Source organism: Gekko japonicus, unplaced genomic scaffold, assembly GCF_001447785.1.
Source record: "Gekko japonicus isolate JY-2015 unplaced genomic scaffold, Gekko_japonicus_V1.1 scaffold883, whole genome shotgun sequence".
Taxonomy (NCBI): Eukaryota; Metazoa; Chordata; class Lepidosauria; order Squamata; family Gekkonidae; genus Gekko; species Gekko japonicus.
In genome coordinates, this window is record NW_015169801.1 from 125,328 (window position 1) to 147,741 (window position 22,414).

The 22,414-nt window shown below is 41.8% G+C and overlaps 1 protein-coding gene across 1 annotated transcript in view; it reads left to right on the plus strand.

Moving 5' to 3' along the window:
- The window catches only part of R3HDM1 (R3H domain containing 1), a 75,416-nt gene that overhangs the window by 14,628 nt on the left and 38,374 nt on the right, over positions 1–22,414 (plus strand). The window contains exons 4-12 of the mRNA XM_015417117.1: positions 4,775–4,889; positions 6,495–6,573; positions 7,194–7,253; positions 7,338–7,478; positions 13,145–13,253; positions 13,342–13,437; positions 15,727–15,764; positions 15,856–15,906; positions 16,029–16,255. Of these exons, the coding sequence (XP_015272603.1) occupies positions 4,775–4,889; positions 6,495–6,573; positions 7,194–7,253; positions 7,338–7,478; positions 13,145–13,253; positions 13,342–13,437; positions 15,727–15,764; positions 15,856–15,906; positions 16,029–16,255 (916 nt within the window). The remainder of the gene's footprint in view (positions 1–4,774; positions 4,890–6,494; positions 6,574–7,193; positions 7,254–7,337; positions 7,479–13,144; positions 13,254–13,341; positions 13,438–15,726; positions 15,765–15,855; positions 15,907–16,028; positions 16,256–22,414) is intronic.

The window sequence follows — 22,414 nt, forward strand, 5'->3', positions numbered from 1 at the left end:
AAGAAAGTTATTTTCCCTTGTAACATTTGTGGCCAAGTTGTACTATATTTCTTGATTTTTTAATGTCACCCCATAGTTTGGAATATTTATGTGTGTGACTAATATTGAAGGCTTGGCGTCCAAGCCAAGATTTACAACACATATTCCGGTAATGTTGGTGAATGTTCCCTGGAATTGAAATGGTAGAATTAATTAGTATGAATATCTGCTCCTTGAGGAAAGGATCAGAGTTGTGTGACCTACTTTATCAGGCTGAGTAGAGTTAGATGGGGGTGGGATATGCATACAAATAGAACTGAGGGTAAGGAGAGTGTGAGAGGTAGATAGTCTCTCAACAGAATCTGCTAGCATCTAGGTGTGTGAGTACTGAACACTCGCATTAATTTCAAATGGAGATCAATTTCAGTGATTCAGTATATTTGGAGGGGGCCTATTCATCCCAGTTATGTTGAGCAGTGGATCTTGCCTTATGGATTCCGGTGAAGATACATACAGTAGGGTGGCTAGACCTCGCCACATAAATGAGTTGGGATGATTCCAGGTAGGAATGCCATTCTTTTGCCCCACAACAACAGCAAAATCCCCAAGTACTCTGGAGCCATACTAGTTCAGTGCCAGTCAAAGATGTATGGCAGGCACACAGAACACTGAAAGTTGGGGTGAAGCTGTGTTACCAATCAGATGTGATCATCCTATTCCACAGTCCATTCCTCTGCTGAAGGAAAAGGGAAGGGCGAGCTTGCATTACCCAAACATCAGCCTGCTTGCAAAAGCTTTAACAGAACAAAAGGTGCCCAGAAAATAAAAAACCATTTTTCTCTGACACAGGACAGCTTTTTCCCAGACATTGCAACTAATTGCTTGTAATAATGAAATGGTGTCTGGGATGGCAGACTGCCTTCAATTAACTGATAAGGACCAAGGTCATAGTAACAAAGGAGAAACTAGTTCCAGAAACTTTTGGTTGAAAAAGGGATGAGCCTTTTTCTTCCCAAAAAATGATTTATTGCTATTTCTGGAGGAAGTAGTGATGATGACTCAAGAAGGCAGAGATTGTTGTCACATAGAAGAGAGGTAGGCTGATAAAAATCTCTTCTCAGACATTCACCAGGCTTTGAAGATACCCCAAGAATACCCCTTTTGTTTGGCCACTGAAGGAGCTTCTAAAGGATTCAGCAGTGGTAGTCACTTGAATCATCTAAACCAACTTAATAACCTTTGCTAGACCAGCAGTATGGAGTCTGTTTATGTTAATTACTGCTGTCGTTCAGCCTTCCCCCTCCTCAATTTACCTTGAAAGTTCATTGTCTTAAGTGAATGAAGTTCTTCTTGACAAACCCATTGAGTACCTCACTGTCATGGGATAGGATAGGTGTTATTAACTTCTTCACTTTCTGGCTAGGTGTAATTTGTCTGTGGGGAACTGCTTCTTTTCTAACCCCTTTATTCTCTGCCTTTTCTCTAAGAGCATTTTTAGTTATTGTTATTCATTAAAGTTTGACATTGAAAGTCTTCGCTTCAGATCTTTGTTTCCTTGGCCATGTCATCTTCTCCCCCCTCCTTTCCATGAAGTCATATCAAACCATTCAAAAGATGGAAAAGAAATCTCTGTTGGGCACAGGACTCAGCTGGAGGAGAAGTTATTAAGCACAAGAGTGGGCTCTAGTGAGAGAATGGAGGGTTTTAGAGTCTCTTTTCCGTGATATAATGGAGAAAGAGTTGAGAGATCTCAAGCTGCTTCTTCTCCAGAAGAAACGACTTAGGGAAATTTTTAATAGGGGAGGGAAGGAGCTGAAAGATTGTGTACCCAGTATTAGGAAAGAAAGAGAAGGTCATATACAGAACAGATAATCTTTGTTTGCTAGACTTGTTTAACAGGAATGTAGCCATCCACGACCCCTGGCCAGTGGGAAAAGATGCTTAGAACTATTGGGGAGGGGGTGATTATTGCTTCTATTATGGTTCCATGTTAATTGAGATTTGCTAAGCTGGTCTAAATCATGCATATAGTACTATATTACCAAAATTGAGAATTTTTCAGAATCCATTTTCTGTTTTTCAAATCCAAATAGAGTTAGATAGCCCTACTATTGTATCAATTTAGAACTTACACTGTTTGTTTCTTTTTGACTTCTGTTAAGTAATGTAATGAAAGTAGGAAATGGAGCAGATCACAAATTCCTACACTGAAATTCAAGGAAGCAATTTTTATGTTCTTTTGAGATATACAGGAAACTATATATAGTAAGTTCAGGGGTCATTTGGGGGGGGACGCGGGGGGACGCCATCCCCCCGGGTGAGGTGCGGGAGGGCGGGGCCTGGAGCTCCCTGCTGGTGCCCGCTGGAGGTTGCCGCCGGCTGTGGGGAGGACACACTTCCGTGATGTCAGGGGGAGTGGCATATGCTAATGAGTTATGCTCATGAGTCCCCCTAGCTCTTTTTCTACGAAATGACCCCTGAGTAAGTTCATTTTCTCTTCCTGATGATGCAACTATGGTAGTATTGAACTGGTCTCTGAAATTAATGGCTGGATTCAAGTCCAGTAGCAGTTTAGAGACCAACAAGGTTTTTGGAGTCAAGTCTTCCTTCGTCAGATACCATTTTGTGCACTATATCCAGAAACCTCAGGCTATGGGTTTCCTACACGTACACATTTCTGCTGATAATTTCCATGTCACAATGGATACAGAGACCAGGGAAGTAGTGTGATTTAAGGTAGGAGAATGTCTGGACTAGGTTGTTCTTTTTAGCCAGGTAGTAGCAATCCAGAGGAATTGAGTGATACATTGGATATTAAAGAGCAAAATTTTGCATGTTATTTAAGGGTATAATGCTGTGATGCCACATGAAGGGTGCCCAAAATCCTGTTGTGTGACATAGTGTCTGTATATAGACCATAAGTAATTTACCATAAAGCATGTCTTCATGCTGTTCTTGCATATTCTTGCTGATACAAAAACTTTCAGTATATTTTAGGCCAATTGAAAGATGAACAATTATGGCTATTATACAGAGCTACTTGAACTGGCTGTAACCTTTCATGGTTTAAAAAGATCCAGATCTTGAGTTCATTTTGAAAACTGAAGACTTCTCCCAAATGCTTTTATTGTTAATAAATTCCAAATTATAATATTAATAAGATGATACTGTGGGAGACTTGGGTCTTCGAGTACTGGGCCTTCTGGTCTACGTTTTAAAGTAGACTAAAGTATTCAATGAGGGACGCAGATTGTGGTAGATCAACAATTGACTGGTTGTTTGTGATCCATAACGTGATATCTTCGTTGGCAAGATTATCACCCTGCATTTTTTTCAGAGATATTGTTGTAACACCAAAATTTGTGATAATGGTGTGGACAAATTTTGACAGATGGCATTTGTGAACGTAGCCTATACTGATCAGTCAGACACCAAGCAGAGAGTAAAGGAAGTTCTGCTTTCCTGAAGTATGCAAAAAAGTGAGATTCAAATTAGGCCATAAAACAATGGAAATCCCAACAGGCCGGCAACTGTATGTTCCTAGAGAATTCAATATGAGGTGCAATATTTATGATGACCATTAGGATGAGTGAGGAAAGTAGCTTTTTAAGATCATATTTTGCATTTAACTTCCCCTAGGTCAGTTCCTTTTCTGGATTCCAGGGAATGTGGAACTGCACACTCAACTCTGTTCTGCTTATGAATCTGAGACTAAGATGCTTTTCTTTTCATCAGAACTGTTCAGTTTTTACACCAGATTGCTACACAGTGCTGCTCAGTTTTTATACAAGATTGCTTTACAGTACTGCTTAAATCATCAAAATAGAAACTATTGGAAGACACTACAGGGAGCTAGTGTATACTAATTTCAGAAATAAGAAGCGTGGGACAGATGGGGGGAATCTCATTTCCCCTGTATCTTCCACACACACACTTGCATTTTTCACGTTCCCCCCAACACACACACACACATCTCAGTGGCCATTCATTTCTTAAAGCCACAGGTGTTTCTTCTGTTATTTTTTTGGGGGGAGGTTTAACCCCCACATAGATGCATATTTTGTAGCATTCACATTTTTCTGAAAACCTGGGACCTCCCTTATGTTTGTTGAAAAATCCCTTGGTTTCTGGTCTCATCGTGTGGATTTTTGACCTATAATCTGGAGCCCAGTTCAGAGTTTGATATAACAATATCTTCTAAGTATAATGTTTTTCCTTTGGAAATTTAGGTTTAAATGTCTTTCACTTTAAGTGTAAACCTTTGCAGATAGCTTTGTTTTAAAATAATGATAGTGTCTGTATTGTATTGTATACCAAAGACGCCTCCATGTAATTTTATTTATTTATTTATTATATTTCTGCCCCGCCCTCCCCGCGAACGGGCTCAGGGCGGCTCACAAAAAGGGCACCATGTGCCAATATAAAACAGTAAAACACATAAAACAGCCATTATCAGAATAAAGTGCTCAGCGGTGTTATTGAGCATTCAATCAGAGCAAGATGGTAGCCTATAGATGAAGCTCAATTTTGAGTTGTAGGTAGCAAAAAAATTGCACCGAGAAGAATAGTTCAATTTCTTATTTCCTTAGAAGTCTTTTTCAGATGCATATTAAATGATCATGTTTCTCATGTGTGTGAATTGAGTAATTTTAAGAAGTGAACGACAGTTCTGTCTGCTTTACCAGATGTCACTCAACATGTCATGTGTTCTGATGTAGATGGATGAAAAAGACACAATTTCATCATGGGATATTTTACTGGAAGAAAAAATTGGTTGATTTTTGCTTTTCAACAGGAGAAAATTCAGATCCAGCTAACACAATCATTTGACAAAGAAGAGAAACCCTTGAAAGATGAAACTGAAAAGGAAAAGTCTACTGACAAATTACCCAGGAAAATGTTATCAAGAGGTTTGCTATTCATCATCTGGTTTTAAATTACTTCTAGTTCTCTGTTAATTTCTTCATGAATAACATTTAGCAACTTTAAAGTCTCCTCTTGTAATATTTACAACTCCAGCAAGAGCTAGCATGGTGTAGTGATTAGGAGTGGAGGACTCTAATCTGGAGAACCAGGTTTGATTCCCCCCTCCTCTACATGCACCTGCTGGGTGATGCACCTGCTGGGTGACCTTGGGTCAGTCACAGTTCTCTCAGCCTTACCTACCTCACAAGGGGCCTGTTGTGGGGAGTGGAATGGAAAGGCAATTGTAAACTGCTTTGAGACTCCTTAGGGTAGAGAGAAGCAGGGTATCAAAAACAACTCTTCTCCTCCTCCTCTTCTTTCTTCTTCCTCCCAGCTTCCACCCATGTTGTTTCATGCTATGCTTGTGGTCTGTGCACTGACAGATCATACTCAATAGGCAGTATACATCAAAATAAATTGGGTCAGTTTAGCTATCGCAGGATGACTTACTTTTTTCAACCACTTTTTTGGCTTTAAATGCAACAAAGAGGCAGGGTCAGGATCGCCAAGGAGGTAAATGGAAGAGGGGGAAGGGACTCAAGACCCACACTGTCTTTTGCCTTGACTGAGCACTTTTCATCTGTCCTTTTCTTTCCATTGGATAAGAGAAAAGGAAGAGCAACAGCTAGCCCTGTACTAAGTTGTGTGTACTATTGTTCACTGCAGGAATGGTGAACAGGAGCGACATTTGGGCCGTTTCCTTGCGCCATCCTATGGATGTATCTGTGATATTGATGTGTTTTAGTGTAGCCGGTTTTTATTTCTGTAAGATGAGAGAGCTGTGTTTGCAAGATACAGTAAAGACTATAAATACCATTTTGAAAAATAATACTAAGTTTGTCAGATGATTAATAGAAGTCTGAAAACTGTAGACACTTGGAGAATTACTCTATCACACACACACCCCAAATCTGTTTCCAGATGTAAAGATCCCAGAAAGGTCTATTGACATTGGAACAGTATTCAGAAGGTTCATAGGATACACTCATTACCTGGGAAAGTTGGGATAGGTGGCTTGTAGCTCTTTGGAGAAAATATCAGAACAAATATGGCCACCTTCCTGTCCTTTGCTTAGACATCTTGTCCTGTGTCTCACAGCTTTTATTAAGTTCCAAGTAAGAGTTTATGTTGGGCTGGCCCAAGGAAGCCAATTACGTATGACATAGTTTAACACTGATCTGCAAAATCAGGTGAGATTCTGATGTATGCATGCATCTGGAAAAGGAGTTTTTCTTGCCCTGCAAAAAAACCCCATTGGAATGTTGTTGGAATATAAAAAGGAAGATGAAGAAAAAAGGTCACCCAATATTCATGCTATAGGGTACTGGTGGAGTCATGACATCAGTTTACAATGTGATAGTATTGGTTTTCTGACGTGCAAATTTTTATGTGTGGATCCTTATGATTAATGAACAACACAAAAGTATATATTTTAATTTCCAAACTTGATAATTAGTTACTTTTTTAAAGGCAGCTGTTATAATTAGAGTGCCTTTGTTAAAAGAATTAATTCATTCTCTACAACTTCAGTTTTTGTTTTTTGTTTTTAGATTCTAGTCAAGAATACACAGATTCAACTGGTATAGATCTACATGAGTTTTTAGTAAATACGTTAAAAAACAATCCCAGGTAAACAAGGGGTTTTTAAAAATGAATTTATTAATTTGTTTTGCATTCATTTTATTCTGTGGTTGAATTCCTCAAATAAAATTTCCAAGTACCCTGTGTAAAGCCTTTAAAGATCTACGATTCACCATGTCTCCTACATGCCTTACGTCAGCTTAGTTTTGGATAAGTCTCTTTCCATTCCTTGTACCTGTATTTAGCTACATTTGTATAAATGTATTGAAGATCAGATTTCTCGTTGCTGACATTGAAAGTAAGTGTTTAAGTGGGTGTTGTCTTGACCCGTGACATGGACTATAAGGTGTGTTTTCCTTCAAGCTTCGTGTTTAGGGTTCTGGACCAATAAAAGCACACTTCACAGTTGCTGTGCACTTTGTGCTTAACAGTTGCTGTGCAAACTTGTGCAAATGGGCCAAGTAAAAGCAATTTTTATCAGTCAACTAAATTGGGGTGAGGGTAGCACAAAGCAAATAAAAGTACATTTATTTCTCTTACAAACGTTGCAGTATTTCTTTTCCATGGGCTTAACATTTGGGTGAACCTTCGTAAAATGAATAATATGCTTGGTGTGTTGGGATATTTTTCTTATGATTGCCACTTTTCCTCCCCCTTTTATTTTCTAGGGACAGAATGATGCTGCTGAAGTTGGAACAGGAAATTTTAGATTTCATTGGTAATAATGAGTAAGTATGAGAGGTTTTGAAGAAATGTGTTAACAAATGAGGGAAACGATATGCATAAAACTAAAACGTCTTGCTTTCTTTCAGAATCCCACGCAAGAAATTTCCCCCCATGACCTCTTATCATAGAATGTTATTGCACAGAGTGGCTGCTTACTTTGGACTGGAGCACAATGTGGACCAGAGTGGGAAGTCGGTTATAGTAAATAAAACCAGCAACACAAGAATGTAAGTTAGGATGGAATCTGTATTTTCTTGCTCATTTAATTTTTTAAAGTCTCATAGTCTGAATGATAGCATGTGTTAACCTAGTGGACAAGGGGAAGAGGGGCTTACTCTTTAGAGCTCATCTCTCCTTATATATAATTGAATAGTGGGTGCCAAAGTTCTAAATTCTAAAATGCACTCCCTTAGTGTATGGCTGATGGCACTGCTCCTCAGCATATATCGCCACCAATCAGAAGGCAAAGCCCGGGTCCCGCCCACACCACAACTGCTGCAACAACCTGGTCTTTTGCATATGGAAGCTGATTGGACTTCAGTCCATTCCACACCTCAAACTCCCCCCCCCCCCCGCAAGGCAGTTGGGATTTTCAGTTGCATAACATACCTCATAGGGGAGAGGAGAATGGGTAACAATGGTTACCACTCTCCAGGTGAGGGCTACAGATAACTCAAACATACAAATGCTCTTCAGGTAGCAGAGATCAGTCCCTCTGGAGAAAACAGTGGACTCTGTCATTAAACCCTGCTGAGGTCACCACAGGAAACTGACACTGTTTGCCCAAAGCCAGAGCACTCTCCCAGAGCCTCTTTCTAGATCCCGTTGTATTTATTTCCGCAACGGGCATTATTTCTAGTCTAATTATATTTGTTTAAAGTTACTATCCGTTTCTGGTTAGAACCAGTTCTTAAAACATGGTTGCACTAGGTTTTTAAAAAGTTTTTCCCTTATGTAGCAACTTTTAATGGTGTTTTTTAATTGGGGAGGAGCTGTGGCTCTGTGGTGGAGCATGTGCTTTGCTTGGAGAAGGCCTCAAGTTCAATCCCCAGCATCACCAGTTAAAAGGATCAGGCAGTAGGTGACGTGAAAGATCTCTGCCTGAGTCTCTGGAGAGCCTCTGCCATTCTGAGTAGACAATGACCTTGATGGACCAAGGGTCTGATTCTGTATAAGGCAGCTTTGTGTGTTCATTTGAATTAATTTCTGCTCCATATCCACAGTATTCTTAAGAGAACCAATAATACCTGATGTAGGAACCATAAAAATAACAACACAGTCCCTTTCTTCTTCCGGATGGGGAGAGCAAGAGAGGAAATTCTCCACCATCTAGATGTTGTCGAAGGCTTTCACGGCCGGAGTTCTTTAGTTGCTGTAGATTTTCCGGGTTGTGTGACGCTTTGCCAGTAGCTGTGACTGGCATCCTCAGAGGTATAACCCAGAAAAATGCTCTCTGTGTCAAGGTGAGAAGAAAATGGTAGGCAGGTAATTTGTATCTACTCCAGAAGGTGGGGTAGGGCTGAGTTGTTATCTTGTAGGAGTTCCCCAGGCTATGAACATGCTATTGGAGGAGCTTTCCTGAGGAGGTTCTTTTGTATATGCATTGTTTCCTGAGGAGGTTTCCATGTACAAAAGAATCTCCTTAGGAAACCTCCTCAGGAAACAATCCATATACAAAAGAACCTCCTCAGGAAAGCGCCTCCATTAGCATGTTCATAGCCTGGGGGACTCCTACAAGATAATGACTCTGCCCTACCCCACCTTCTGGAGTAGATATAAATTACCTGCCTACCATTTTCTTCTCACTTCAACACAGAGAGTACTCCATCTTTCTGTGTTATACCTCTGTGGATGCCAATCACAGCTACTGGCGAAACTTCAGGTTCTACAATGCCAAGACCACGGCCACGCAACCCGGAAAATCTACAGCAACTAATCTCCACCATCTGCCTAGAAATCTTCCCTAAAATTTTTCCTCTTTAATCATATTGTGTCAAGTAACCCTTATTCCTGTACCATAACACCTTAAACTTTGTGAATCAAAGCTCACTTTGTGAGATACCCTGTTTCCCCGAAAATAAGACCTACCCCAAAAATAAGCCCTAGCAGGATTTCTATGCATTTGTGGTATAAGCTTTAGTGTGTCTTCTTGAGAAAAAATAAATATAAGACAGTGTCTTATTTTCGGGGAAACACGGTACTAATGAAGTGAGCTTTGTCTCATGCAAGTTTAGGCCCTCAAAAACGTTGTTGGTCTTTAAATTGCTACTGGACTCTAATTTTGTTCTACTACAGATATAACATGGCTACTCACCTGAAACTATCCTGTACCGTAGTAACTTTAGCAAATGGTAAATACAAAGGATGTTCTTACAAAGGCTACTGAGTATGAAAGGGTTTATAGAAGGCAAAGTAAATGAACAATGTTCTTGGATTATCTCACTTTATCCTTGAACTGCCTGTTTTGTTTTGTGTCTGTGTGTTTTTCCCCTCCTAACAATTTAAAAAACAGTGTTTAAAATGGCATAAAAGTTACAATATTGGGAAAGGAGCATGGCAGCCAAACTGAAAGTTGTCATAATGTAACATAAAATATGAGTAATCTCACAGGCTCAACAAGAACACTGGACTGGGGTGTGCATTTGGCTCTATCCAAGCTGAAAAAATAGCCAGAAAATATCTTATTGGTATTTATCCACTATTCTTACAGCTGGATGTGGGGGGGTGTATTTTCGGCTATCAAGCATAACCAATCCCGGATAATCCCGGGGAAATTTGGGATTATCTGGGAAAACAAAATAGCCACAATTAAACATCATTTAAAGAGAGTGCACTCCATTTAAATGCCATTCTGGGTGAAGCTGCAGTGTCACAAACACATTTAAAGGGACCTCAACACCTTTAAATGCCTTTGGCTCTATTATAGCCTGTGGGGACCATTATAGTCAATGATCCCATAGGCTATAATAGGGAAAATATACGGGGGTCTGGGGGAGCTGTTTTTTGAACTAGAGGCACCAAATTTTCAGCGGAGCTCTGGTCTGTCTATTCAAAAGACTCCCCAAGTTTCAAAAAGATTGGACTAGAGGGTCCAAATCTATGGGCCCCTGAAAAAGGGGCCCCCATCCTCCATTATTTCCAATGGAAGGGAAAAACAGCTAAAAAGCAGGGACTGATACCAAACCAAAGAGTAAAAACTGAAGGTGGGGAGGCATTTTTGCAGAACCAGTGCCACTGTGGCTATGCTAGCTCAACAAATCCAAGCAAGGGAAGGGGGTCCAAATCCAGCATAGCCAGTACATGTACAGAGTGCCAAGCAGTACCAGTGCAATGAGCTAATGCCCAGCAAAACCTGGTGCCTTCCCTTAAATGCTTGTTTTTTTCCACCATTGCAAACAATGGAGGACGAGGGCATCTTCTTTGGGCACCCTGTACATGCACTGGTTCTTCTGGGCTTGCAACCCCCACCCCTTGCTTGGATCTGTTGAAGTGGCATTCCCACAATGGCACTGGTTCTGTTGGGCTTGGAAAAATAGCCCCCACCTTCAGTTTCTAGTGATAAGAGACTCTGGTTTGACAAAAGTCCTTGGTTTTTTGCTGTTTTTTTCCCCACCGTTGGAAACAATGGAGGATGGGAGCACCTTCTTTGTGAGCCCATAGCATTGGATCCCCTGGTCCATCTTTTTTAAATTTTGGGGGGGGGGGAATCTTTTGAGGAGAGGCACCAGAAGTTATGCTGAAATTCTAGTGCCTCTTCCTCAAAAACAGCCCCCCCCCAGACCCCTGGATACCCTCAGATAGATTCCTCATTGACTAAAATGGTTCTATAGACTATAATGACGCCAAAAAAAGCATATTTCTGAAAAAAAAAATCAAATCCAAATACCATGTCGTTATAGGAATTAAGGTTTTTGGGGAGGAATCCCGAAATTTTTTGGGTCCAGTATATCCGAATCCGAAAAATCGTGATTTTTTTGTGTGTGCATACCCCTACACTGGACAAACTATGGGGAGCTTCAGAATTCACATGCCACGCAGTGATTTCATCTGACAGCTATCCTTCCTCCCTGTTTTCCTTTAACACTTTTCCAAGCTGTTAGGCTAAACTGATGGCTGATTCCCACTTCCATAGTATGTAGGTATTTACGGGGGGGGGGGGGGGGGTGGCCTTTAAAACAATTTACAATGTGCATCAGCCTGATCATGCAGACAAGTCACTGGGAAAGCTCCAGTGGGTCATTTATGTATGAGTAAGACAGCTGAAAGTGCAGCTGAAACTTTTTTCAAAGATTTCTTCAGAACCTCTCTCATTCCAGGAGAGGCAAGCCACTGTGTGCCTTTTTGGGAAGAGGAGCTGTTGAGAAATCTCCAGAGAACTCCCAACTGTACCAACTTGTATTTACTCATATACAAATTATATCTTTGGGTCACATACAGTTTATACCAATCTGAGTTGCATATCTATTTTTCAGTCTCTAAAATGGAACTGGAATATGTCAAAAATTGTTTAAAGGAAAGATATATATATATAAGATTTGTTTATCATGCAATATATGACAACGTTTGTTTGCTTACTAAAACCTGTGCCTCAAACTGTATGCCTGTCCTTAAATAGATGACTTCGGCAACTAGTGATTGAACATTTGGGGGGTATAGGTAACTACAGTAATAGATGAATTATTCTTAAAAATCTAGGCTGGTCTCTGGAAGCCCCAGTAATAATTAGCAGGCATTTCATATAACCGATAGACTATGTAAGTAATGGTTTTCGGTCTTCTTATTTTAAATCACTTGAGATATAAAATAAGAATTTAGAAAGAAAACCTTGGAGATCTACTCCATATTGAATAAAACCCAACTTGCCTTTTCCTCATAGGCAGATTTCCCGCTCCAGTGCCGATCAGTGCTGTTAATGACATCATCAACCCAGTGCACACTGGGACGACTCAGTGGAGTGGTGATTGCAGGGCAGTAAATTCAGGGACCTTTAAGAGAAAAGAGGTAAGACAGTCTAAAGGTTCTCTGAAGTGCCTGCTAATTATATTTGGGCATCCAGTAACTCTTAGGTAGATTTTGGGAGTGCTTTTTAAAATCATCGTAAGAGAGTCCAGGAATTAAGAGATAACCTGAACCTGCTTTTATACAACTGTCTTCTGACTGAGGAAAGGTAAAGACGAACACTTGTGTTAATGCACTTCAATGCAGTTATCTTTCACCTTCTTTGAAAAGTATCACGATAAAACATTTGCTTGCTGCTAAGTAGGTTGGGCATCCAAAGGTTGGTTTTTTGAGAAAAGGTCCGTCAAAATGGGGGGGGGGGGGTACACCTCTCTATGGTAGGAATTTCTATTTTGTTTTAAATTGTGCACCTGAATTTTTTTTAGTTCCATTCTTTTAATTAGTAACTTTGATTGAAACTGTTCTCATGTTACCCAGAGGTCAGTTTGGGCCATGATCAAACTGCTGAGTAGTTCAAGTCAGTTTCAGAACTCAGGTAGGGGTTCTGCTGTGTCTTCTCTGTCCTAGTCTACTGGCTCTGTAACTACAGTTGGCATGGAAGCAAAGGGAAAAGAATCCCCTCCATGCCAAATTCTTGTTTGGTGTAAGAGGCTCAAAATGTTCTCATTTTTATTATTATGCTTTTAGCAGTAGACTATTTCCCAGGCTCTTCTACTCAGATAAATACAAACGAATTGAGTATGCTAGCTCTTGAAGACTTATTTTGACATTTATAACTACTCCTTACAGAAAGCTCTCTGTGAGTCATTTTGATATCCTGTGCAATATTGGAAATGTGTGTGCAGACTGTTCTTCTCCAAAGCCAAAGATGTATATACTTAGAAACAATCTCTTCTTGTCTGTACTGATTCACTTTCTCAATCTTTTTTAAAAGACCTGACCAGAAGTTTTGCGAACATATAAAAGATGAAAAAGGTGAAGATTTTCAAAAACGGTACATACTTAAAAGAGAGAACTCTAGTCTAGACAAAGATGATAACCAGGTAAATGTTAAAACCCGTGTTACTTGTCTTATTTAACACACCTGTACTATGCAGTGGAAATTGGCCATTAATAACTTATTTAATTTAGATGCGAATACGATTAAAAGATGACAGAAGAAGCAAATCTATAGAAGAACGAGAAGAAGAGTACCAGAGAGCTAGAGAACGAATATTTGCACAAGATGTAGGTATTCTATTACAAGGAATGTTTACAGTGTTATTGACTCTGACAACAGTGCCCTTTGTCCCTACAGAATTTTTATGCTAACAGGGATAGTTTCCTCCAATACAAGACCAGCAGAAGAGTGTTTTGTGACTGTATGAGGCTCCTTGGGCCGAAGAAAACTACCACCATTATCAGAAAAGCTCTTTAAGAGCCAACCAAGTGGAACTAGAATCTATATTTTGTTCAGAAAACTCTGAAAAGAGATTTCTGCTACTTAAATCCTTTACTTTCATATGATTGCAATAGTATAACTTTTAAAAAATCTGCTACTACTCATTATTTAATGATGACAATAAAAAAGGCCACAACGCACTTGCTGCTATTCTTAATGTCTAGACCCTCAAACAAGGAAGATAGTACTGAATGGTGGCAGACCCTCTGAAGAATTCATTTGGATTAGTCCTGAGTGCTCTCCAAATTCTGATTCCTTAATTATTGACGTCCAGTGGCAAAATAAATTGATGTAGTTCCTCAGGTCCAAACTCAACTTTCATTCCCATTAATTATTGTACTAGATGTGCCAGTTTTGCAACAACAACAAAAAAGGTGTGTGGGATCGGTGGATGCATCTAAAGTTCAAGCACCGTGGTGAACATAGTTTGTGCTGTTCTTGCTATGGTAGTCATACTGCTGCTCCCCTCCCCCCACACCACCATATCCCTGGTTAGTTAATCCCTCTCCTGGTGAAGTCAGCACAGTTCTCCATATCGATTTCGCTAACTTTCTAGCTGCTTGTATTATTTAGGTGAGTTCAGTGTTTACATAATAGCTAAAAGAATTGTTTGAAGCTCAGTAGGTAACTCAGCCGAAGGAGCTAGGTTTTTGCCTAAACAGTAGTAGTCAGTTGAGCTTGGGGTGAGGTGGGAGAGATTATCACAATGTAAGAATAGCAGGTTGTTTGCATTAATCCTTAGGGAGAATAGCCAATAATACCAATACAGCCTTGGGAGACTGATCTCATGTTATCAAGGGTATAGGGGAGGGGCTGTGGCTCAGTAGTGGAGCATCTGCTCGGAATGCAGAAGGTCCCAGGTTCAATTCCTGCGATCTCCAGCTAAAAGGATCAGGTTGTGCATGATGTGAAAGACCTGAGAACCTAGAGCAGGGGTGTCAAATATGCGGCTGGAGGGCTTCCATCAGGCCCGCAGTAGAACTGGCCATCTCCGGCTTCCAGTTCTGCTGCTGCTGCTGCATCATAGCTTGCTTCGCCAGACTCTCTTAATCACTCAGCCATTTCATGTTTTAACCTGGGTCCTAGACTCAGAACTCTGAGCATGAGATTTCTGTGGTGAATGTCAATAAATCAAAAGTAGGTTTGCAGCTTACAGAGCTAATCTTTTAAGCATGTTTTTATTTTAAGTAAAAAAGAAACCCCTTTGTGTTTGTGTCCTTTAATAAAGTTTATATCTCTGCTACCTGTCATTACATTTTATGACACACATGGCCTGGCCTAGCAAGGTCTCATTTATGTCATATCCGGCCCTCATAACAAATGAGTTCGACATCCCTGCCCTACAGAGCATCTGCCACTCTAAGTAGACAATACTGACCTTGATGGACCAGGATCTGATTCAGTATAAGGCAGGTTCATGTGTTCAAGGGGTAAAGGGCATTGTATTAAATAGGCAGTTGAAAGATTTACCTAGTTTTTGACACCACATGTTACTTAAAACATGAACAATCAGGGCTATTTTTGGGCAGGAACGCACAGGAACGGAGTTCCGGCTGGCTCCCAAGTTGGCCACACCCAGCAGGAACTCATTAGCATAATAGGCCACACCCAACAGCAGAAACTCATTAGGATTGGCTACATTAGGGGTGTGTGGCCTAACATGCAAAGGAGTTCCTGCTCCAAACAAAAAGCCCTGTGTTTTGACAACAAACAAGGTAAACAGAATAAGAAGCAAAAGGTGGGTGTGGCTGGATGACCACACTTCTGGTAACATGTGGGTGCGGCCTAATGTGCTAATGAGCCATGCTGTCAGGGGTGTGGCCTAATACGCTAATGAGTTTCTGCTGTTGGGTGTGGCCTATTATGCTATTGAGTTCCTGCTAATGAGTTTTCTACAAAAAGAGCCCTGTTTGTTTGGTGTTACCCATTCCATTGTTTCCTACAGTGTATGCAGCAAGAGGGCCGCTTACATTTCTGGCATGCTCTGTGTTGCTTCTTCCCATGTGACACATTTGGACTTCACACTATAAATAGTTACCAATAGTGATTTTTATGCTATACTGTTTCTTCCCCAGTCGCTGTGTTCCCAAGAGAATTACATTATTGACAAAAGGTAAGTGGGAAAAAATCAATATTTAAACCAGTTGCTATTTGCTTTTAATGAATAAAATATTAAGCTACTATTTTATTGACCATGCCAACAGAATCCAAGAGGAAGAAGCTAATAGTACCCAGCAAAGGCGGCAGATATTTAGGTATTGAATACATTTGATTTTTAAAACATTCTGCATGTGCTTCACTCGTCCTTTACTGCTTTTATTTTGCAAATGGTGCCTGGCTTTTTATTGTTTTTTAACCTAAATTGTATTATTTACAGAGTCAACAAAGATGCTTCAGGGAGGTCAGCCAACAGCCTTCAAAGTAGTACAGACAATGAGCTGAAGTACTCTGAACCCCGTCCATGGAGCAGCACGGACTCCGACAGCTCCCTTCGCAATTTGAAGCCAGCTGTGACCAAAGCCAGCAGCTTCAGTGGGATTTCTGTTCTGACAAGAGGTGATAGTTCTGGAAGCAGCAAAAGCACAGGCAGGCTTTCTAAGACAGGTACGACTTTTTAAACAAAAAACAACTTCCAGTGTATGTTGAAGTATGTATGCGAAAAATACAGTTCAGTCATGTTTTCCCCCTTAAGATTTGCACTGCAGGTAAGGGACCATCAGAGCCCCGCTGGGTTTTCAAAAATCATACTCAAATTAAAGAAAGTCAAGTATGAAACATTCTTAAATTTTGGTGTCGGAGTTGAAATTCAGTCTTTGCCATCCAATGGAATAGATCTGTGTATTACACAGAGGCTAGTAAATGTTGTCAGCATAAATCATGCATTTATGGTCTGAAAGAGAGATAAAACTGTTTCCAGTTTAGGTAAAACCTTTTGGTCTGTTCTGCTTCTACAAAAGTTTGTATTGCTATTGTATTACCTGGTCCTAATTAGCTTAAATTAATACCAGCTGAGAGCTACATTAACTTCCAGAGCAATTCAGATGACATAGCAGTATAATATATTTGTTTTCCAATGGAACCAAGAAATGCCATTTTTAAAACAGGATTGTTTGAAATGGTCTATCAGTAAACATGGTTTTCATTTTTCATTTCTAAAGGTTGAAACAAATTCCACAGTCTTAGTCCTAGTTGACTAAGACATTTACTACAAAATGGTCAGTCTTTATTCCAGGCATATTGACTAGAGCTGCAGACAATATTTTCCTTATGAAAAAGGAGCTTTCATGGGGTGAAAAGACTCCATAAAGACTTCCAGAAATTCATGTTTTTTTAACCTTTTTCTGACCAGTTTGTTGGAGATCTCAGTCCTAATCAGTTCATTCTTCATCTTCCTAGTAACAGTGAAGGCATTAATGCGGCCAAACGTTATTGGGCTGTCTTCATCCCTGAAGACCAACAAAGTTAATTCAGAGTGCGGATAATGCTTCCTGTACAGCCATTGTTCTCATTGCAAATTAACTTTGTGCATCTCCAAGGCTGCTTGACGTTAACATTGTTATTAAAAGGAAGAAAAGTGATTTGAAGAAGAAAAACATGGCACAAAAGGTGTTGCCAATTGTACTGAAAAGAGGCTCAGAATGAAAGTAAAACATGAATCCCAGCTGGAAGAGAACATGAGAGGCCAGTGTATGTCCTAGGACAGTGGCCGCCTTATAAGTACAGAAAACATTTAAGAACATAAGAACATAAGAACATAAGAGACGCCAATGTTGGATCAGGCCAAAGGCCCATCCAGTCCAACACTCTGTGTCACACGGTGGCCAGAAATACCAGTGCCATCAGGAGGTCCAGCAGTGGGGCCAGGACATTAGAAGTCCTCCCACTGTTGACCCCCCCCCCAAGCACCAAGAAGACAGAGCATCACTTGCCCCAGAGCCCCTAGCTATACCTTGTGGCTAATAGCCACTGATGGACCTCTGCTCCATATGCTTATCTAATTCCCTTTTGAAGCCGTCCATGCTTGTAATAAGAACATAAGAGACGATTTAAAAGAAGTACCCTGAAAAATCACTGAAAAGGGGTGTATGAAGCATCTCTCCTCCTGAGCAAAGTGCCCTCCTTTTTAAGATGAGCAAGTCATTAGTGGGTAGGCTTATGTTGTGTAAAAAGTCAAAAAGATTATACTTGTTGTTTAAGGTGGATAGATTCCCTTGTTTCTGTTCCTGTACCCGTTAATCCATTTCCTCAACATACTCTGGAGGTATTTTTGTACCAAGTGACTATGATAAGGTACTCTGAACTGTATGAACTGTAAAACATCAGTTTAACTGTACTATCAGCGAGATGGTAGAATAAGAATGGCAGTATTATTTGTAGGCATACACAGTGCATAAATAAAGTATCTTAAAAGCAGGACTATACAAAGATTAGATTAATAAATAAGAGAGCCTGCCCTCATTCTTGGCATATAAGTAGTACAAGGAAAGGGCAAGATACAATGAAGGGAGAAAAGAAGAGGGAAAGACACAAATTAGAGGTCAAAAGCTCTGAAGGAGAGCTTAATTATCAAATTCCATTGAAACACATGCAAGGAAGGAAAAGCTCAGGTTGTGAGAGGCAGAGAGACCTAAAGAAAAGGGTTAGCAAGAAAAGAAAGGGTGAAGGAAGTAGTCCTCAGAAGTCTTTGGGGAAGGGCTCAATGGAAGAGCCTCTGCTGCGCATGCAGAAGGTCCCAGGTTCAATCCCCAGCCTCTCCAGCCAAAAGGACCAGGCAGTAGGTGATACCAAAGACCTCCACCTAAGACCCTGGAGTGCCACTGCTGGTCTGAGTAGACAGTACTGACCTTGATGGACCGGTGGTCTGATTCAGTATAAGGCAGCTCCGTGTGTCTAAAAAGAGAAAAGTATTATTGGAGACATACAGAGAAGAGAGCATCTACAGAGCATTCCAGAACAAAAAAGTAACACCTTGAACTTCAGCTAATGAAGAGTTTGTAAAATGTGTGCAAAACATTAAGCAGAAAATGCCAGCTGGACAGTAGAAACATTATGATTTGCTTAGTGAAGCCCAGTATATTGTTGCCCAGCTGATCAAAGATTTGATGTCAGGTCATGTCCACCTTCTGCATCACATTAGCCTTGTGATGGTACCCAGGCTATTTCTTAAGTTACTGTTATCATAGGTTGCTTGAGCAAGATGTATTTTAAGGAAAAACCAGAGAGCAAGCAAGCGTACTTGGGAACACATTTTTGGCATGTATAAGGTCCATTCTCGGGTGGTGGGGCAGTCTCCACATGTGGGAAATAAGTCCTCCCTGAAGGCAGGCAGGGTCCCCAACCATTTAGATTACGTGGGGGAGGAGCTTCTCCCTAAGCTCCCAGTCTTGGCCTTGCATGTAAGGCAGTAAGGGGTTGGCGGCTGTTTTCTTTCTTTTTCCCTTGTGCTCCTTACTCCCCTCCCCCTTCTGGCTTGGGATGGTGGGACTTGAGGTCACAGGAGTAAACAGCTTCAAGCCATCCCGGTGGGTTTTCAGGCCTCTGCAACCTCCCCCACCCGATCCTCCTCAGGAGTAGAGGAGATCGTTTGCAGGAGGCCACAGTTCTTCAGAATGACCAGCTGGGGAGATCACCCAAGAGGGATCCACCACCCCACTCTCACTTTCTTGTCCTTCAAAGGGATAGCCACAGGGACTCCAGCCTTCGGGCCAGGAGCTTCCACAGCAGGAGCTTCTTCTTCCTCCCTCTGTGGCTATAAGGCCATTGGAGTGGCGCCTGATCACCTCATGGTGAGCTTTCTTCGTTGACACTTCCAAGTTAGGCGGATGGTATTCCCAACTCCCCCCTTTCCTTCCTATTTGGGTTTTAAAACATAGTAGCACAGGTGGGCCTCTCCGATCAGGCTTCCCAGGAGGAACAGGCCCTTGGCTCATGGTGAGCTTTCTTCGTTGAAACTTCCAAGTAAGGCGGATGGTATTCTCAACTCTCCCCTTTCCTTCCATTTGGGTTTTAAAACATGGTAGCACAGGTGGGTCTCACAGATCAGACTTCCCAGGAGGAGCAGGCCCTTGGCCTAGATCTTCCTTCCCTCCCCTTCAGCCCATGGGTCGGAGGAAGTCCCTGTTCCTGATCTGTCAGGGCTAATGCCCAATCTAATCTGCTAGCCTAGATTAAAGGGGAGATGCAAAAAGAGATTAAAGCCTCCCTTTCGGAAGACATCTCCAACCTTCGTGATTGCACTAGGCCACCTAACAGGGCTAGACACCGCTTGTTCTCCAGTTCTGGAAGGAGGGGGCAAAGCAGGTCTCTTTATTTTCCCCCTCACCCTAAGAGACGTAAAGACGTAAAAATACCTTCTAAGTATTCCTCCAGAGATCTTTGCCTACTAGTGGGTCAGGCTTCTGATGATTCTGACTCCTTGGACTCTTCTTCCACAAGAGAAAAGGGAGAACTTTTGGATGAGGAGGTATCATTATTAATTACGATGCAGATCCATCTCTCCCCACAGGAAGTTGTCCCTAAGCTGCTTCCTAAGGTCCTTCGCATCCTAGAGATTTCTTTTAGCATAAAGGAGGCAGAGGAGCTGGACCCTGCTCAGCCATCTGGTTCAACCAGGGCTTTTCCACAAGGGGGATCGCCTTCCCTTAGGAATCCCTTCCAATTGATCTTCAACAGCACTGTCAAAGCTGCGTAGGAAGCTCCAGCCAGAACTAAGACTAACTACCCTATCATATTTTGCTTCTGGTTTTGGTTCCTGAGGATGTAGAATGTTTTTTAAAATCCCAGTGGTGGATGGCCCAGTTGCCAGCCTGTGTTCCACCTTGGTCATTCCAGCAGAATCGGATAGCTTCCCTAGGGACCCATGCGATAGATGAATAGATCAGTCCTAATGAAAGAACTTTGAGGCCTCTTCGGCTGTCCTAAGGGCCTTCATGGCAAGTTCCCTCTTCTGGCAGCACTAAATGCAATCCAACTATCAGCCAGAGCTATGGCATCCAGTGTCACTGCTTGACACTCCACCTGGCTACGAAACTGGGAAGTTGACTCGACCTCCCAAAGTTGGGTGGCTAGTGTCCCCTTCATTAGGACTGATCTATTCATTTTGGGGACATGAATAGTCCTAATGAAAGAACTTTGAGGCCTCTTCAGCTGTCCTAAGGGCCTTCATGGCAAGTTCCCTCTTCTCAGTCTGATCATTGGCCTCAGACCTTTCAGCAGCCAACAACGACATCCCAAAAGAGCTGAAGGACAAACTAAAGATCATTCTGGCAGCACTAAATGCAATCCAACTATCAGCCAGAGCTATGGCATCCAGTGTCACTGCTTGACACTCCACCTGGCTACGAAACTGGGAAGTTGACTCGACCTCCCAAGGTTGGGTGGCTAGTGTCCCCTTTAATGGCATTATACATTTTGGGGACAGAATGGATAAATATCTTATAGAGGATAAGGACAAAAAGAAGGCTCTACCCACTCATAAGAAGGCTCCCACTCCTTTCGTGACTCAAAGCGGAACACCAGTTTTTGACCATCTAAGTCTCCCAAAGGTCACTGGCAGCCCAAGCCTCCCGGGGTCCCCAACCCCTTTGCACAGATCAGCCAACTACGCCCCCCAGGGACCAAAGAAGAGCTCTTTGGAATGACTCCTCCAGCCATCCAGTCCCACCAAACATCGGAGGTTGTCTTCAGTTCTTCGCTGACTGTCAGTGGATACCGGACACAGTCACACAGGACTCCACTCTGGAACTGCAGTCTTTCCCCCGTGACAGATTCATCCAGGTCCTGACCAGTCGGTGCCCAAAGAAGCACAGGCTGCTTCTTCACGCTATGCAACACCTGCTAGATATTGGTGCTATAGAGCCGGTTCCAGAGAACCAGAAATCTTCAGGAGTCTACTCAGTCTTCTTCATTGTTCCAAAAAAGAACTGGGGACATGAGGGCCATTCTGGACTTCAAGTGGTTGAATCGCCAGATAAGAAAAGAAAGTTCCAGATGGAAACTTTCAAGTCGATAATCTCCGCAATCCAAAAGAAGGATTTCCTAGCATCAGTAGATCTGTCAGAGGCCTATTTTCATACACCAATGGATTTTTCCATTTTGCTTACAGCAGAAAACATTTCTAATATCGGGCTCTTCCTTTTGGCCTCAAGACTGCCCCTAGAGTCTTTACAAAGGTGCTGGTTTCCCTGATAGCTCTCCCCAGAACCCAGGGCATTTTGTTTTTTCTGTGTCTAGACAACACCCTCATCAAGCATCCCTCATTTCAGCAGTGAGTGACAGATGTGGAACAGACTCTCTCCTGTCTGCAAGACCACAGTTTTATCATCAACAAAAAGAAGAACTGCCTCCTACCCACACAGTGGGTATTTCAGCTGCAGGTCATCATAGACACCATTTAGGATCAGATCTTCCTGTCTCAAGAAAGGAAACAGAAGATCCTTTCCTTGATGAGGGATGTTATTCAACAGTCTCACTTGGAGGCCATGCTTCTGGTGAGGCTGGGGATGCTTGTTTCCTGTCAGGATGTCATCCCTTGGGCAAGATTCCATGCTCACCCTCTCCAAAGGCTTGTTGTCCCCTTCCAGGACGTGATAGCTCACAGAAAACACAAGACCATCAAACTTCCAGGCAGTCCACTTCAGGAGTTACAATGGTGGCTGCTTCCATCCAGACTCCCGAAGGGGTCCCCTCTCAGAGAGCTGACCAGGTCACTGCTGATCAAGGATGCCAGCCTCCTAGGATGGGGAGCCTACTTTCAAGGGGTGG